The sequence below is a fragment of the Leiobunum rupestre genome, chromosome 3 (assembly GCF_980474605.1).
Source record: "Leiobunum rupestre chromosome 3, qqLeiRupe1.1.hap1, whole genome shotgun sequence".
NCBI lineage: Eukaryota > Metazoa > Arthropoda > Arachnida > Opiliones > Sclerosomatidae > Leiobunum > Leiobunum rupestre.
Genome location: NC_143386.1, coordinates 30,163,198 through 30,182,444, shown reverse-complemented (window position 1 = coordinate 30,182,444; position 19,247 = coordinate 30,163,198). Strand labels below are relative to the sequence as shown.

At 36.2% G+C, this 19,247-nt stretch overlaps 3 protein-coding genes across 6 annotated transcripts in view; 1 reads left to right on the top strand and 2 right to left on the bottom strand.

Moving 5' to 3' along the window:
* LOC149951433 (uncharacterized) overlaps nucleotides 1-7,847 on the bottom strand; it is a 56,578-nt gene extending 48,731 nt beyond the window's left edge. The window contains exons 1-2 of one of the 2 annotated variants that reach the window (XM_090168051.1): nucleotides 7,807-7,847; nucleotides 7,331-7,732 (exon numbers count right to left, since the gene is read on the bottom strand). In XM_090168051.1, the coding sequence (XP_090024177.1) occupies nucleotides 7,364-7,732; nucleotides 7,807-7,818 (381 nt within the window). In that variant the 5' untranslated portion in view covers nucleotides 7,819-7,847 and the 3' untranslated portion in view covers nucleotides 7,331-7,363. Of the gene's footprint in view, nucleotides 1-7,250; nucleotides 7,733-7,806 lie in introns of those variants that run through there. The other variant, XM_090168049.1, reaches the window with a different exon arrangement.
* On the top strand, nucleotides 1,065-18,384 carry LOC149951431 (uncharacterized). 3 transcript variants are annotated; one of them, XM_090168054.1, is made up of 3 exons: nucleotides 1,065-1,139; nucleotides 17,926-18,255; nucleotides 18,321-18,384. In XM_090168054.1, the coding sequence occupies exons 1-2, from the start codon at nucleotides 1,128-1,130 to the stop codon at nucleotides 18,220-18,222; spliced, it is 309 nt and encodes a 102-aa protein (XP_090024180.1). In that variant the 5' UTR covers nucleotides 1,065-1,127; the 3' UTR covers nucleotides 18,223-18,255; nucleotides 18,321-18,384. The 3 variants fall into 3 exon arrangements, with proteins under 3 accessions (XP_090024180.1, XP_090024181.1, XP_090024179.1); XM_090168055.1 differs by lacking the exon at nucleotides 1,065-1,139 and adding an exon at nucleotides 3,797-3,816; XM_090168053.1 differs by lacking the exon at nucleotides 1,065-1,139 and adding an exon at nucleotides 17,815-17,854.
* LOC149951432 (uncharacterized) lies at nucleotides 11,236-11,648 on the bottom strand. Its single transcript, XM_090169087.1, has 2 exons — nucleotides 11,608-11,648; nucleotides 11,236-11,532 (listed from the first exon to the last, which is right to left on the bottom strand). Exons 1-2 carry the CDS (start codon nucleotides 11,617-11,619, stop codon nucleotides 11,236-11,238), a joined length of 309 nt encoding a protein of 102 aa, XP_090025213.1. The 5' UTR covers nucleotides 11,620-11,648.
* Nucleotides 18,385-19,247: the final 863 nt, after the last annotated feature.

Genomic DNA, 19,247 nt, shown 5'->3' with positions numbered 1-19,247 from the left:
TACAGGAAATGTTTTGCTCACGGAATTTCAACGAATGGTTTGGCCGCTGTAGCGCGAGAGATCAAAGTTGGCCGTGCCCTGGGTTACCAAGTCTACCACTGCAAATTTCATTTAAACCACCCGGGAGAGTACAGTCATTTCAACAAAATAATCTAATTTTAAAATACTAAATCCTCTTTATAAATCAAAATTTATAACCTTCTAGAAACAAAATCAACAAAGATTTTCCAAATAAGAAATTTTTTCGAGATTATGATTCATAAATCATGAGAAAGATTTTCAAATGCGAATGGAAGAAATTTATCGGATTTCCAAAATTCATAACTTATTAAATCTATGCCTTCGATTTGCCAATCAAAGAAAGACCGTACGGCAGCGCCACAATAGTTTTGTCAAACTCTAAAATCTGCCAAACTATTCACGAGGGTCAATGGGCAATTGCCGAAACGGTCAACTTCTTCCTTTTATCATCTTCTGTTTGTAAACCGCTTCCAGCTCTCAATTGGAAAAGAAAGTTTTGGCCGAGAAAGGACTCTCATTTAACATAAAAATATATTTTGTAAAAAATAACCCGATGAAATAAATAGAGTTTGAAGATTTTTAGAGGCGAAGCAGTGCTCTGCGGACTTTGATTAGAACCTGGGCCTGAATTGCCAATCTAGCATAATAGAACCACATAGAAAGCTCTGGCGTTCCAGTCAAGGCGTTGGATACTGAACCTTTCTAGTGATTAAATCAGCGACGAAAAATTTCGACGAAAACAATAATTAAAAATGCCCCGAAGAATTGAGTCTATAACGTTCATTAATATACCAGGATTGAGATAGAAATTACAATTAAATTGCGAATAAAATATTTCACCCCAAAGTTACAATAACCAAATTTTAAGACTTTTAACATGTACAATTGCGTGAATAATAATAATAGGGTTACTTCCTTTTTGAAGGTGAAGTTTGATGATGAAATTCTCAGTATTAAATCGATTTTTAATACCATTGGGGAGGTCCAACAAATTATTTTCAGGAAAGTTGACGCCTCGCACCAATGAGTATATAAAGAGACGAACGAGCCCACAATTCTTCAGTCTCTCTTTGCATCAGCAAGATTAACAACTCAACTTCTCCACAATGAAATTCTTGGTAAGAACACTTTAAAAACCCAAATTGTTAGGACGTTAATTTGAACTTAATTTTTGTTCGTCTTAGGTTGCCGTAGCTCTCTTCGCCATGGTGGCTTGCACCTACGCCAACATCGAAGAATTGGCACCCGCTGGATACGGTATCAGCTACGGAGGATACGGTCTCGCTGCTCACGGAGCTCAAGTCTACGGCGCTCCAATTGGTGTAGTCAAGGCTGCTCCAGTTGTCGTCAAGGCTCCAACTCTCGCATACGGTCTTGCCGGAGTCCCAGCTTACGGACTCGGAGCTTACGGCGCCCACGGTCTTGCCGGAGTCCCAGCTTACGGACTTGGTCTCGGTTACGGAAAATAAGCCACTACTCCGTTCCTACGTAATATATTAACTTTCAATTTGCATCTAATGTTATCAAACAATTTTTTGCTCAATTTTACAGATTTCTGACTATGTTCCTTTATTTTTGATATTTGTAAAAATGTAAAAAATAAAATCTTTTGCATTTACCATATTTATGGGAATTGGAAATTTTTACCTATTTTTACTTATTTTTGTAGTATAAGTGAACAAATTTGCCGTATATGAATGTCGTTAAAGTTAATCAGCATTCAAAATTTAAATAAACACGAAACTGAAATGGTCATTGCAAATCTTAAAATTTTTACTGATTGAATTTTGGAAAACTATTTTTCAGTCAAGTATATTGTTTTTCAAATTTGAAATGTTTGAGAAAAACCTCCTTTTTTCTCCACTATTTATTTATAACAGTATTTCGGCATTACAAGCTTTCATTAAAATGCGACTCAAATGTTCTACGAAGATAAACTAATCTTCGAATGTTCGTTTTGGTCACCAAGTGTGAGAGGTGAAAACCAACTAGTGGGAGATGGACGATGCTTTTAAATGCTTCAAAATGTATTTTAATACGTAAAAACATAGTTTCAATTTGAAATATATTTAACTTTACTCTTTATTCGTAATAGTCATTAGAATTGTGCTACTTCCAAACTTGTAAATTGGTTCTGGATCTGTCATTTGTTTCTGAATTATTTCTTTGAACTGCATCTCATTTCCAGTACGGATGTAGTAATCGCCTCATAGAAACACATCTTTAAGGGTATTTTTTTTCCAATTAGACCGGGAGCTACCGCCGATGAAGCATTTTGACAGCTTATTCGGAAAAATTACTAACAAGATCCTGCCTTGACACTTAGCCACCAGAGGCGGTTTGAAATAAAATTATCATAAAATTACATACGCGATACTAAAAAGAAATTACAGGGTGATACCTGCCGAGGTAATTTATCTACGGGATTGCCTAGTATTAATATTTTTATTATTATTATTATTATAACTGTAAAAAGTGCCACAAGCATGTTGTTATTCAGGAAATAAACACCATTTGAATTGAATTGAATTATTATTATTATAAAAAAAAATTGAACACTCAGTTTTCTGACTGGCTAGTCCACGTACTTATCAGTTTCGATCAAAAATCACTTTGGCTAACTCTTTATTATACATTATGGTAACTAGTCTCCTTATAACCATTTCCTGTAAAGGAATTACTTGCTTAATATAATTCATGTTATGTGGAGTTCGATAGATATGAACATACCAAGGATATAGCAGGGAGTGCCGACTCCCCAGGTTTCTTGAAAAGTGATTGGCAACCCTGCAAATTATAGTTTTCAGCAAGCTAACGAGATGGCGATAGTTTTTATTTCACGTGATATAAAATTTGGTTTTTAATTCGTCTGCTTTAAAAATAGGTCAATAACTTTTCACATTTCAGGGAAAGTGATTTTGTTTAGTCCAGGTATAGGTTTATCCGCTATTCCTTCTCACTGAACCCATCTGAGAATTTTAACGAGCAAGAGCTTCTGCCTTTAAAGGAATTAAGAGACAATGTATTTGAAGAAAAAAGCAACCTACCTTATGTAATATATACTATAATACTATAGTATTAATACTATTATGTATTAATACCATTATATTAATACTATTATAAAATACTATATTAATTAATATTAATACTATTATATTAATAATATATTAATTAATATTAATATTAATACTATTATATTATTATTATTATTATGTATTAATACTATTATGTATTTAATACTTATAGCATTATAGTATTAATCCTGTAGTATTAATACTATACTATTATAATAATAATTATTATTATATTAGTAATACTAATTATAATTATACTATAATATATACTTTATGTAGTATATTGTCAACATATTGAAGAAAGTTAAAATAAATCCATGTAATGTTTATATATTTCCTAATAAAATATTTCCAAGCATGTAGGCAGCATTTAAATAATTTAATTTGCTCACATAGAAAGTATTAAACTAAACTAACAAACGAGGAACGACCCGTTAAACATAAAGAAAAACCTCGAGAGTTGTTGGAATTTCGAATTCTAGTTGGCAACCTTAAAAGAGTTACTTTCTATTTGTAGGTTAACTTCAGAAAAATATCGAATACACTTCTAAGTACCAACAGGATTCGAGGTACCAGGGTGACTTTGGCCAATAATTTCCCGGGAAGTTGACACTTGGCTCCAATGAGTATATAAATTAAGAGACAGACGAGCCCTTAATTCTTCAGTCTCTCTTTGCATCAGCAATGTAAAAAACTCAACTTCTCTACAATTAAATTCTGGGTACGTTTGCTGAACTGCAGCGAGGTAGTAGAGTTTTTTTTTGCCCATAATTTGGGCATGATTTTTGTTCTTCCTAGGTTGCTCTCGCTCTCCTCGCCATGGTGGCTGGCACCTACGCCGGATACGGTCTTGACGGATACGGACTCGGATACGGTCTCGGCTACGGAGGATACGGGCTGGCTGGACACGGAGGAGCCGTCGTAGCCGGACCATCTGGCGTCATCAAGGCTGGAGGACTCGGATACGGCCTCGGAGGATACGGCCTGGCTGGACACGGAGGAGCCGTCGTAGCCGGACCATCTGGCGTCATCAAGGCTGGAGGACTCGGATACGGCCTCGGAGGATACGGCCTGGCTGGACACGGAGGAGCCGTCGTAGCCGGACCATCTGGCGTCATCAAGGCTGGAGGACTCGGATACGGCCTCGGAGGATACGGCCTCGGAGGATACGGCCTGGCTGGACACGGAGGAGCCGTCGTAGCCGGACCATCTGGCGTCATCAAGGCTGGAGGACTCGGATACGGCCTCGGAGGATACGGCCTGGCTGGACACGGAGGAGCCGTCGTAGCCGGACCATCTGGCGTCATCAAGGCTGGAGGACTCGGATACGGCCTCGGAGGATACGGCCTGGCTGGACACGGAGGAGCCGTCGTAGCCGGACCATCTGGCGTCATCAAGGCTGGAGGACTCGGATACGGCCTCGGAGGATACGGCCTCGGAGGATACGGCCTGGCTGGACACGGAGGAGCCGTCGTAGCCGGACCATCTGGCGTCATCAAGGCTGGAGGATTCGGATACGGCCTCGGAGGATACGGCCTGGCTGGACACGGAGGAGCCGTCGTAGCTGGACCATCTGGCGTCATCTAGGCTGGAGGACTCGGATACGGCCTCGGAGGATACGGCCTGGCTGGACACGGAGGAGCCGTCGTAGCCGGACCATCTGGCGTCGTCAAGACTGGAGGACTCGGTTACGGCCTCGGCGGATACGGCCTGGCTGGACACGGTGGCGCTGTCGTCGCCGGACCATCTGGAGTCGTGAAGACTGGAGGTCTCGGATACCGTGTTGCCGGAGTCGGAGCTTATGGCGCCCACGGTCTTGGTCTCGGTTACGGTTTGGGCCATTATGGCAAATAAGCCGACAGTTCTTTCTTCAGAGCCTTCTTGCAGGTACATGAGTCAAATTGAAATAAATGCTCAATTGTCTCTGTGTGCAATCGAGCAATCGTTTTTCTTTTCTTTCATGGCGGAAATCAAGAAATAATAAATTGAAATTAAATGTTTTGCATATTGCAAATCAGAAATCGTGTCTCTTTGATGTTCGTATTTGGTAACTTTAAACTAACATACGCGACACTATCTTAATTTTATCTCAAAGCTTGGAAGTTGGAACCAGCAATCCACGGCTTCTCCCGCTACAAATAGTTAACTTTACGAATAATGGGATTTCTAATGTCATTAAGAAGCACTTTTACGTGATTCAATCTCCCGATTCAGTCGATTGAGGTAAGTTCGGAATCTCGGTATATGGCTAAAGCCCGCATAACTCATTGTAGGATTTTGCGAACAGTTTTTAGGTGTCGCGACTCTGATGAACTTTTGTTCCCGCTGTATGCGCTTGAGACATTAGACTAATCAGACGATAATGTGAATTGAAAAATAAACAGTTTAATTATGCGATTAAATATTGGTTAAAATAATATGGTTACAACTATAAATACTGAATAGTTTAACAAAAAAGAGAATATATAGTTTAAAGTTTTTCACGCTAAATATTTATTCAACATTGTACGCTCGCTCGCTCTTCTTCGCTTCAACTTCAAAACGCTAACTGAAACCAAAACTTTCTTTCGGCGAGAGTAGCCCTCTCTCCGGGTTCTTTCCCTGCGCTTCTGCAGTACAGACTTTGGGACACCCCTAATTCCTCACTTAGTCACGGCAAAATTGCGACCAGAAACGTCCGCTAGAAATGGGGGCAAAAATGGACTTGGGCTCTTTCCATTCCTCGCGCCTACCAGTTACATAAGGGAAAATAAAACCTAGGTTACAAAAAATAAAACTTAAACAAATTTAAACGAATCCAAAAATTATTTCTACACTCATGATGGATCAATGCAATTTGTACGTACCATAGCGCGAATGGATCGTTATAACGAAAAGAAGCTATAATCACTTGTTTCAGGAAATTGGAGACTTGGCGCCTTCAAGGTAGCCTCACCGCCATAGCGATGCAAGAGATTAGGGCAGGTCTTTTTGCTTTAGTGTGTCCTAATAATAAGTATTAAATTATTAATAATTCTATCTTTGATTTAATCATTTTAATAATAATTTGAATCTCAATTTAATCATTTGAATCTCAATTTAATCATTTGAATCTCAATTTAATCATTTGAATCTCAATTTAATCATTTGAATCTTAATTTAATCATTTGAATCTCAATTTAATCATTTGAATATCAATTTAATCATTTTAATCTCAATTTATTCAGTTGAATCTCAATGTTATCATTTGAATCTCAATTGAATCATTTGAATCTCAATTTAATCATTTGAATCTCAATTTAATCATTTGAATCTCAATTTAATCATTTGAATCTCAATTTAATCATTTTAATCTCAATTTATTCAGTTGAATCTCAATGTAATCATTTGAATCTCAATTGAATCATTTGAATCTCAATTGAATCATTTGAATCTCAATTTAATCATTTGAATCTCAATTTATTCAGTTGAATCTCAATGTAATCATTTGAATCTCAATTGAATCATTTGAATCTCAATTTAATAATTTGAATCTCAATTTAATAATTTGAATCTCAAATAAAGATCTAATCATTTGAATAAAGATCTAATCATTTGAATAAAGATCTAATTATTTGAATATAGATCTAATCATTTGAATATGGGTTTAATCAATTTAATATAGGTTTAATCATTCAGTTTAGATTTAATCACAACTGAAATATTTCGACAACTCTAAGTAGGGAAATCAAGGGTGGTGCTGGTGTTAATTAATTTAATAAATATTTAACAATTAAAATCTAGTAATCTGTTAATTCTTATTTAATCCAACTAGTCTTAATTTAATCATATTAATTATGATTGAATATAATTTATTCTTTGAGAGTGTCCTAATAATGATGATAGTGACCTGCCACGAGATCTAGGCTGCTTTCCCAGTAATACTGCTACCGTAGAGATCTGCGTAACCGGTTAATTAGCTGACAAAATTTCGATTAATCGTAAATGTATTTTAACTTTAAATTAACAGCTATAAGCACCCTCAAGATAGATCCTTGGTAATTTCCGACTTTAGTTCATAGGTCAGAAATACGATCATGAAATAGGCCAGATTTGTTATTTGCATATAGCAACATATTTCATTTTATTTTACATTTTTACAAATATTTTAATTAAAAGATCTATTGATTTCCCTCGAGAAATCTGCAAATAAAGGACGATTGCTCGAATAAACAAACAGAAGTAATTGAGCATTTATTCCAATTTGACTCATGTACCTGCAAGAACGCGTTGATGAAAGAATTGTCGGCTTATTTGCCGTAATGGCCCAAACCGTAACCGAGACCAAGACCGTGGGCGCCATAAGCTCCGAGTCCGTAAGCTCCGACTCCGGCAAGACCGTATCCGAGGCCTCCAGTCTTGACGACTCCAGATGGTCCGGCGACGACAGCGCCACCGTGTCCAGCCAGGCCGTATCCTCCGAGGCCGTATCCGAGTCCTCCAGCCTTGATGACGCCAGATGGTCCAGCTACGACGGCTCCTCCGTGTCCAGCCAGGCCGTATCCTCCGTAGCCGAGAGCGTATCCGAGTCCGTATCCGCCAAGACCGTATCCGGCGTGTCCCAATCCGACGACACCGGCGTAGGTACAAGCCACCATGGCGAGGAGAGCGAGGGCAACCTAAGAAGAACCAAATCACGTCTAAATTATGGTCTATGAATATTCCCCATCTTCCTGCAGTCCAGCAATCGTACCAAGAATTTCATTGTGGAGAAGTTGAGTTGTTAATCTTGCTGATGCAAAGAGAGACTTAAGAACTGTGGGCTCGTCCATCTCTTTATATACTCATTGGTGCGAGCCGTCAACTTCCTGGGAAATCATTGGCCAAAGACCGAGACACACCCTGGTACTAAGATTCGAGGTGGTACTGCGGATTTTAATCGATTTCTTTTCTTATGTTCACCTTCAAGTATAATCTAGCCCTTCAAATATTCTAAACTGGAATCCGGTATTTCCACAACTCTCCAGAAGATAATTTTGGGGTTTGTTTTATAGGTAAAGGGTCTTTCCTATTTTATTTTATTTTTATGCTGCCTACATTATTTGAAATATTTTATTGGGAAGTATCAAGGATTTAATTTGTTACGTTTCAAATTTCTCCAATATTTTGATTCAAAAACGTCTAAATATAATTATAACAGTTTTAGTGGTGGATATTACATTTAAATGAGGGCGTGATTGGTGCTATTTGCTTCAAATTCATAATTTTGCTGGCTTTCGAAGTACAGCTCTGGCATAATTATATGGTATAATTTTTTATTTGTTTCATTTAGAAATAGATCCGTGGTTGTCTTGGTCTGGCTGCAACCACGGTTTGTACGCGACTCTACAACCAAAACATTAACTCGTTCAATACAAAGTATTGGATATTAATTTTACACCACCTAACGGGTAAAGGTGGTCGTGGAGTGAAAGAAAAAACCATATATCTCTAAACAATTTTGTATAACACATTTGTGGACCAACGGTACTTTTATTTGACCCACGTTGAGTTGAACATTTAACGGGTTTCTAGCAGCCCGCCGTTTGGTGGGCAAAAATCTACGGATATTTTCGATTTAGAGTTATTTGGTTTAATTTAACTAATTTCGTATTTCGTTTCGAGTCCTACTGTATTCAGTTGTAATTCAGTTGTTATTAAATAAACAGTTGCTGAGTTTGGCATGCCACTGATATGAATTGCCCACTACTGGTCTAACCAGTATTTGTTTCTTCGTGTTACCTTTGTTAACAAAAATCACTAAAATAAATTTGTTAATATTGCCCAAACAGCTACTGCGTCTGTCTTCGTGTATCCTGGTTCACAAAAAATAACTAAAATCGATTAAAATGCTTTGTTTTAACGTAGACTCTTTTGTGATTTTCGTGTTTCCTCCTTTACCTATTTCTTTTATAATTTGAATGTTTTTGGAAAATTAAGACCAAAATGAAATTTATATAATTTTTGGGGGTGAAATTGGGGGGGGGGGAGGGTGTAATACAAGCAATGTACCCCCGACTGAAATCTGTACCTCTATAGCCCTATTCAGCCGCAACTGATTATACTTCCATCTGGGTGATTTTAATTCAAAATATTAATATTATATCTTCAATACAATAATATTAATATTAATATTATATCTTCAATACAATAATATTAATATTAATATTATATCTTTAATACAATAATATTAATATTAATATTATATCTTCAATACAGTAATATTAATATTAATATTATATCTTCAATACAATAATATTCATATTAATATTATACCTTCAATACAAAAATATTCATATTAATATTATATCTTCAATACAATAATATTCCTGTTAATATTATATCTTCAATACAATAATATTCATATTCATATTATATCTTCAATACAATAATATTAATATTAATATTATATCTTCAATACAATAATATTCAAATTAATATTATATCTTCAATACAATAATATTCATATTAATATTAAGGTGCAAAACAGTAATTTTAAAAACCGGTTTTGCAATAAATTAAGTTAATATAAACTTTGTAAAGCTCAAAATTTCTACTATATTAGATTCTTCATCGAAAAAGTCATTTGAATAGTGAATTTGGTCTGGTCAGTTTTGGCAATCTTCAACTCAAAGAAACGTGTAAATGAAACACAAATATTCCACTATGCAAAAAATTAAATATTTAATTTGTTGGCTTTATAATCATTTATGTAAATGTAAGTTAAATAAAACAAGTTAGTTTTGTTATCATACTGTATATTAAAATCTTACGACACTTCAAAATTAACCTTTATTTAATTAATTCAAATAAAGTTAAGATTTTCCTTCTCCAAAATTGATTTGTTATGCTTTTTCGTGAGTGTTTTGTTTTCTGTATTTACTAAATGAACGTTTTGACATTGAGAAGCCTGCATTTGCACTCGCCTTGGAAGTATCTGGTGGGTGACAAATCTTCGATATTGGCGTAGATGGATAACGAGAGCAACCGCAACCAAATTATGGTTCCAAGAATTCAATTGTTAAGAAGTTCAACAGTTAATCCTTCGGATTGCCAAAATACTACAGATTCTGTGGCTCCACCCGTTCTTTATATACTCATTCTAAAGTGATGTCAACTTACCAGAAAAGTATTTGTCGGATTCTAAAAATGTCATAACGCTATAAAAATCGAATTAATTTCAAATAAATCGATTTAAACCGTAATAAAGCTCAAGCCTGTGTGGTGTATAATCCCCCACTGCGCCCGAGGCCTTTTGAATGACCATTGAAAGGTTACTGACTACTCCAGGCTTACGTCAAAGCCAGAGTATTAGCCCTGTTTAGGCGGCTTAGTTCGGTTAGTTTAATTAATTTGTTTTTTGAAACGTTTAAAGTTTGTGAGGCGAATTCAATCAAAACTTCAAAACAATTGGATTTTGGCAGCGCAAGATTCAAACATCAAATATAACACACCTTTTTGGAAATATTAGAGTGGGCGTCATTTGAAAATACCCAATCGCAGTAATACATTCAGCAGTCGGGATTTGAAATCGACATAATTAATTCTCTGAAATAATTTAATATAAACCGATCAAAGAAACTTAAATCTCGGGGAAGGTTCAATCGAAAAAATGGTGAAAGTCTTTGATTCCAAAAGATATGATTTAATAAGGAGGTCAAAACAAACATTACTGACAGTTGGAATTTTGTCTTTGTCGTTATTAACCAATTGGCTTGAAATAAGTTCAGGATCCAGAGGCCGCGTACATGTAGTTTTGTTTTGGCTGCATTCCGGTAAGCCAGTCTTAAATGATTACAACCTTTTTTTGTTTAATGTAATTCCTTTTATATTATTTTCTCAGAGGGGTTTTTCCTTTGAATTAAGAGCTATAGGCACCTTCAATATAAATACTTGGTAATCGTGAATTTTCCTTCATATATGAGAAATATGAACAAAAAATATACAAGATTGGTAATTTAAATAATGCATAAAAAATCATTTTATTTCACATTTTTATAAATATTTCATAAAAAGTTTTGATTTCCGTCAAGAAATCTGCAAAGAAAAAACGATTGCTAGTATTAATATACCGGAAACATTGATTGCTTATTCTTTTTGCCTTGTGTACCTAAAAGACCGCATAGAAGAAAGTAGTGTTGGCTTATTTGCCGTAATGACCCAAGCCATAACCGAGACCAAGACCGTGGGCGCCATATCCTCCGAGTCCGTAAGCTCCGACTCCAGCAACACCGTATCCGAGACCACCAGTCTTGATGACTCCAGATGGTCCGGCGACGATGGCTCCTCCGTGTCCAGCCAGACCGTATCCTCCGTAGCCGGCACCGTATCCAAGACCGTATCCACCGAGGCCATATCCGCCAAGACCGTATCCGGCGTGTCCCAATCCGACGACACCGGCGTAGGTGCAAGCAACCATGGCGAGGAGAGCGAGGGCAACCTAAGAAGCACCAAAAATTATGTCCTATTATGGTCTAAAAATCTCCACTATCTCGCTGCCGTCCGGCTAACGTACCAAGAATTTCATTTTGGAGAAGGTGAAGTGTTAATCCTGCAGATGCAAAGAAAGACTGAAGAATTGTGGGCTCGTCCGTTTCTTTATATACTAATTGGTCCTCGCCTTCAACTTCCCGGGAAATTATTGGCCAAAAACCGAGACACCCTGGTACCAAGAATTGAGGTGGTACTGAGGATTTTAATACATTTTTGTTCTTAATCTCACCTTCAAATAAAAAGTAACCCTTCAAATATTGCCAACTGTAATCCGGTCTTTCAACAATTCCCGATGCTATAATTTTGTTGTTTTTTTTTAATGTATAACGGGTATTTTCTCCTATATTAGATTAATATGATTGCGTGTTCCTAAATTTAACTTTGATTTAAATGCCGCATATTGGAACCTGCTATATTAGTTGGTTGTCTATTAGCATTCAATTAATTTTCCGTTTCCATTTTCTCTGATTCGTTGGTTTCTTTTTAGGAAATGGTAGCTGTTTTTAAACTTGACCGTGAGATGATGTTTCGAGAAGGGCAGTTATAAAAATATAACATTTTATTGAAGAATAACATTTAATGAAATTGTATAATATTTATATAAATAATTCAATCTTTGTTGTTTGGGTGTCACATATTAATGATTACATATTTTTTAGGTTTTCTTTTTTAACTTTAAGGAAGTTTTAGTTGTTAAAATTATTCCGTAAGGTTAAACTGAGAATATATTTATTATATATTTAGTTTGTTCAATGTCTCAGCAGAAGGGAAGAAAACACGTCACCAGCGGAAGTCGTAAGTTCAGGGAACCATTTAGATTTCCTGAACTCACGACTTATACCTTTTAAACTGATTTAATAATATTTAACATATAATCTTTTTCTCTTGTATTGTAAGTGGTTTTTCCTTCAATTTCAAATGTAGCCTCAAAAGCTGAAGTTCTTGCTGGAACTAATACTACTGTTTTGTGGTATTTGTAACTTATTTCTGTTAGAAGAAAACACTGCCTACTATATAACTTCCTGTTCAATCGAATCTGTTTGCTAGCCAATAGAGGTCATTATAAAGGTCAACTTGGTCATTCATTGCGAAATTCGTAGAGATTTGGAATGCAAAAGGCTAAAAGTAGTTCCTTTGTCTTGTAAATACTAGACTGCACATTTAGAAGATGGAAGGTAAATTTTACCCTAAATGACCTATTTTACGAACACCATATTCAAATTGGCGATAAATGGTAAATACATATAACAGCATATTCTATCTAACAAGAATACCCCAAGGAAAATGGGACAGGTATCCACTATGTACACACTACGCTCTGGCATTTCTGTTTCAATTTTAGAAACCTTTGAGAGCCAGCCCATTCTTCCAATTCTGAATCAGTTTTCACAAAAAATATAGTCGCTTAAATTAATTAATAATTCGGAATGGTAATTTGATACCTTTAATTTAATTTAATAGTACCTATATGCTTATTATCATCTTCACGTGTCCCATAGATTGGGATTAACTTAATTGGTTTATGAGTATTGCCATAATGTGATTTAATTAATTAATTAAGTAATTTCATCTTTGGCTGTTGGCATGAAGGGCTTGCCACCACCCTCCTACGCATTGCAACCCGGCCACCTGCTTAAAGGCATTAAAAGTCGCTGGTTGACTTGGGCTTATGGTGGTTCTTTGGGTATTAGCCAAGCTGATTATTGATTATTGATTAATTAACTACGGATCGGAAAATAATTTATTCGGTTAATGTCTCAAGTAAATATAAAACCGACACCGATGTAAGGCTTGCAATGGTAGGAACGCTTTACTGGTTCACCTGTCAAAGTATAGGACAGATAATAGTTGTAAAATGTAATGAAAACGGTTGAAAACCTAACATCACATGATTTAAATCTTCTGATACAATAAATATTTTTATACAGTTTATGTAGAAACATAAGCCTATCATGAAGTCCCCATAAGTAAAGGTCTACCATATGGGGCCCATGGTAACGACGTTGTCCTGGAGAGAAGAAAATCAACGTACAACGATAGGGCAGTAGCGACATCTTCATTTTCGAAATTTCTACATGCAAGATATTAACTTACTTGGTAGAGCAGCCACGCTCGGGTTGATAAATGCCACACAAAACGCGTCTAAATCTCAAATTTGAAAATTAAATACCTTCAGAAACACAACTCTTATTTATAATAGTCAGTTTTGGGTTCTGATGAATCATTTTGCAAAGATTAGTGTTAATTTTAAGTTTTTAAGCGATAAAATTGCGAATAAGCCTTGGATTGCGGAGATTCCTCCCGCGTGGTTTTAAGTTTTTAAACGTTTGCGCACGGCTTGCGCACATCCATAACGCATTTCGCGGAAATTTATTTCAGTAATACATAGTCACGGCCCCCAGCTGATCGCGACGATAGCGGCCCCGGCAATCGCCCGAAAACTGCGAAAGTGAAATTAGTTCATTATTTTCCTACATCGATCTTTGGCGCTGACATAACAACTGGGAAATGGCTGGAGTATAAGGCGAAAACGGTCCACTTAGTAGAGTTTCATTAATTATTACTAATTGTGTAATTTTAAGGTTATAATTTCTTTCCGTAATCTTTAAATTACTTATTAATAAATAAGTAAAATACGTTTGGATATTTTAAATCAAAATACGCGCCGAGAAAACCAGGCAAAGAAAGCGCTGTTAATAATGTAAACAAAAGAACTGGTCATGTGTCCGCTTATCAGTTGTTGTTTTTCGATTTTATTCTTACAGTTTTTTGATAGTAAGTTGTTTTAATATTTACAAAGTCAATTTCAATTTAAGTAAATAAGTAGTAAATGTAATGCAGATTATAAAACTAGAATATTATTATTTTTACAGTGCACAAAGTCGGACAATGTTGAGGATTGCTGAAAATCTATGTATGAGACATGTAAGCATTCCAAATTTTTAATAGTCACAGACTCACTCACAGCCGTGCTCAGAGTTCACAATGGGTTAACACTAACTTTTTTTCTGAGAGTGAAATGTAGAGATTTCCAAATTTTTCTTGACATCAATTTAAGTTAATAATTGGTTTTGGTTAATTGCTTTTAATCCATTTCTGCCTAAGAATCCCGATAACTTAGTAGTCCCACCTTCACAATAAAGTAATCAGCTTTTTTAAGTAAAATTCATCAAGATTCAATTAAGATTACTGGATGATGTTGAAATATCTGGATGATGTTGATAAACATTCTTTTCGTTTCTGACGGTAGTTATATTCGATTTTGAATGTAATGCCACAAAGTAATAGGTAGTGACGTATTTCTGGTTCCAAATCCTACGATTACGCAATCGCCTCGCAACAGACTATCATTAACTGTAGTCGTTTAGTGTCTTACTAATGTTTAATATGGAACTTATGGTATTATTAAAACTTGGAAAACTAAACTTTAGTAACAAATTAATCATTCTGGTAATTAGAATGAACCAACGTTAGGTTTAATGATTTAAAAGTAATATTGATGTAATGTTTGTAATTTGTAATAATCGCAAGAATTAAAAATACATTAAAACGTGCACTGTACCTGTGCCTGTGAAGTACCCCGAACTCATTCTGGTCACCAAAGAAAGCTACAGTCTCATATACTAAAAATACATTTAAGTTGTTGCCTTAATACTTTACCTTCATGATAATCTGATTCCTTAAAATGCAAACCACAAACCCCTTTTCCATGTGTAGTGTACGCTTCGTTGACTCCAAAATCCTTCCTAGAGATGCTCTTAATCCACAGTTTGCATAAATTTTCATCAGCTGGAAACTGATGAAATGACACTGAACATCCCTCTTAGTGGCATCGTCCCTAGTGACATCCATCTTACTGTTAGTGGCATAGTTCCTAGTAGTGCTCCGCATGGCTCCGGCTCCAGTTCCAGCTCCAGCTCCGACTTAAACCCTATCGGCTCCAGTCGGCTCCGGCTTTAGTTCTGGTGAAGGCCGGAGCCGGATCTGGAGCCCCGGCTCCGGCTCCAAGTGTTTTAAACCGGCTCCAGGATCCGGCTCCGAATTAAAGGATTAGAAAAAGAGATGCTGCAATACATGCGGTCCCCGTGGACTGAATTAGAATGAATATTCTTTTACGAATTTTAGTAGTTCCTTAATACTTAAAATTTAAGTATTTTATTGTTAGATTTTTTCAGTGATTCTAGACTACGTTATGTCTAAAATACTAGTCTTAACTAGTCTTAAATATAAATAATTAAGCAAATTATGTTTTGTTTCAAAATAAATCCAACGCAATCAAACACAGATTAACGTATTTACACTAAAAATACGCTTTTTGGAAAATCTCACGTGATATTAGGAGGGAGGGAGGGGGGCGAGCCAAATCTCACGATATCTCACCAAGGGGGGGGGTCGAAAAATCACCAAAATCGCCTCCCGTAAATAATGGACGCTCCCTTTTTTGTTATGAATTTACGAGTACTATTAGTAGCAGACTCCACTGATAATTTGGTAAATACTAATTATTTCAGTCCTAGCAGTAGCAGTGGTACACTCCACTGGTAACTTTGTTTTCTATCTTGTGTAAAAATAAAATAAAATATTATTATTAGTATTGATGAATGATGATGCTGTGAAGTTTATTTAATGCTTTGGTTAGCTTTTGAAACACAATAGTGTATTCTTTCACAGAAATATTAGTGTGATCTTAATATTTACATACGCTTAAAAATAATTAGTGCAATCGAAGCCGGCTCCTGGCTCGGTCTCCAGCTCCGGCTCTAGGATTTTGCATTCGGCTCCGGCTCCGGATTTTTAGGGCAGCCGAGTTTTGGCTCCGGCTCCGTCTCCGACTCCTCCTCGGAGCCGATATCGGCTCCGTCTCCGACGTCGGAGCCGGATCTGCGGAGCACTAGTTCCTAGTGACATCTCTCACGAATTATTACTCCACCATGTTGGTGAAGTTCTTGGGAGGTAAAATCCATGTTTTATTCCTCTGTTGTTATGTGTAGCATGAAGTTAAAAAATTTCAGCTGTAATTAATTTGCTTTTTAGACCCAAAACGTAAACATAGATAAGGATTTCCTTTTGCTTCGAAAAATTGGAAGCAGACGCACGTTCACTACAAAGTATAAGAATCTCTGTATTAAGTATTCGGAATTAATTCTGGCTAATGGTGTTTTTCTTTGGGCAGTTCCTTCTGCTCCCGGAATACTCTGGTACTCAATGTCTGATCTAGTGGACTAGTTCATATCTCAGAAAACATTGCGCATGTTTTGCAATGTGACACTGGTCCGCGAGAGAGCAGCTAATTGTTTATTTCTCTTCTGTCAGTTCAGAGGCAATTTTGGAATTGATGGATTAATGGAAAGTAGGTAGATTTTCCGATAAAATATTTTGTGCTGAATATATATTTTGTGTAATTGTTAGGGAAAGTAGTGCTTCCATCCGATTCTCAGAAAACAGTTGCGTTACCTGAACCGAGTCAATAATTATGATATATCAGATATCATTTTATCTGCATTCGACTACATTTTGAGTTGCTTTACAGAAGAACCCGCGTTTTAAAATTAGCCAGAAAATGAACCCCTTAATACTACTCCTACAAACATTATTGGAAAATTGCTTCCTAATGGGAGAATGATGACAAGCAAAAAACGAAATTGATACGAACGGGAGTTGAGAGCTGATTCGGAGCGCCCCAAAGAAAACGCCCTAAGTACTCAGAAAAGCAATAAATAAAAAATATGCACGTCACAGAAAATATCTGCCGCTTAAGACAATTTTATGTCAACGGGTCTGTAACTAAACCATCCATGTATTCTTCCTGAAACCCAAAATATAAATATCCTACGTATTGTAGAAAATTGTAACGGAAATCAATCGAGTGCCAATAAAAACGCAATAAAATATTTGGATTCCTATAAAATCAGCTTTTAAATTGAGGGGAAACTTAAATCGCATGCAACCAAATTATTCGAGACTAATAAGCGAGAAAACCGTTAAACAAAAAAACCAAAAATGATAGTCCGGGGGAATTGTTGATATTCAAGTTTTGAATATTTCAAGGCTTTATTTCAATTTGAAGGTGATTGAAAAAAACGATTAAATCTTCGGTACCAACCCGATTCTTGGTACCAGGGTGTGTCTCGGTCTTTGGCCAATAATTCCCTGGCAAGTTGAAGGCGATGTCCAATGAGTATATAAAGAGACGGACGAGCCCACAATTCTTCAGTCCCTCTTTGCATCAGCAAGATAAACAACTCAACTTCTCCACAATGAAATTCTTGGTACGTTTGCGGGATACAGCAAGATGGTGGAGATTTTTAGACCAAAATTTTGACATTTTTGCTCTTCCTAGGTTGCCCTCGCTCTCCTCGCCATGGTGGCTTGCACCTACGCCGGTGTCGTCGGATTGGGACACGCTGGATACGGTCTTGGCGGATATGGCCTCGGTGGATATGGTCTTGGATACGGTGCCGGCTACGGAGGATACGGTCTGGCTGGACACGGAGGAGCCATCGTCGCCGGACCATCTGGAGTCATCAAGACTGGTGGTCTCGGATACGGTGTTGCTGGAGTCGGAGCTTACGGACTCGGAGCTTATGGCGCCCACGGTCTTGGTCTCGGTTACGGTTTGGGCCATTACGGCAAATAAGCCAACAATCATTTCCTCATCACCTTCTATCAGGTACAGAAGTCACATTTAAATATTTGTTCAATTGTTTCAATACGAACAATCGTTTTTCTTTTCAGATTTTTTGACGGAAATTAAGATATTTTAAATAACTAAAATATTTGTAAAAATGTAAAATAAAATAAAATGAAATGTTTTGCATTGTGCAAATTACAAATCTTGTCTATTTTATGGTCATATTTGATTTTTCTAGGTGAATATGTAAAAATTTATCTTGCGGGTGCCTATAGTAGAAAAATGTGATATGTATATACAAAAATGTAGTCAAAATGAACAGTTTTCATAAATCAATGAATTTTAAGTATTTTCCACCTAAAAACAACAAAAATTATAATGTCGTTGAGGCCCTTCTTAAATGGCCATTCCAAGGTCACTGACTATTTTAGTTTTAATTCGCAACCAGGGTTGCAACCTGTTTCAGTTCTGCTAGCTTAATTTTTTCCAAATTTTAAAAGTTCAAAGTTTGTCAGGGTGAGTTCAATAAGAACTTCCATTGTAAATGCTCTAACAATTTGACTTTTGGAGACCAAAAAAACCTTATAATAACGGTATTTTCAAATTTAAACACCTACCGCTTTTATTGAATAATATTTTAATAACGTACCAGTACTACTCTCTAACAATAAATTGAGTGGCGTACAGAGGACTGAAATATTAAAAAAAATCTTACAACCATGCATATTGGGCAAAGCACGTGCTCCCTATTACCTATTGCTACGCCACTGAATAAATTTTACCACTCTCAATGAACTCTCAATGAAAATTGAATTTAAGCAATTGGCGTAGAGAAACAGTTCTTTTTTAGAAATCCAGTACCGCAATTATAAAGTACCAAATCCTATTTACCTAAAAATTAAAAAAAAAACAGAACATTTATACAATTAACAAAGTTCTATTTTTCTTAGATAATAAAAACTTTCTTTAAACTTTCATTCGAAATTCCCGACAAAGATGTTTAAATCCAAATCGCAAAATAAATTCATTAC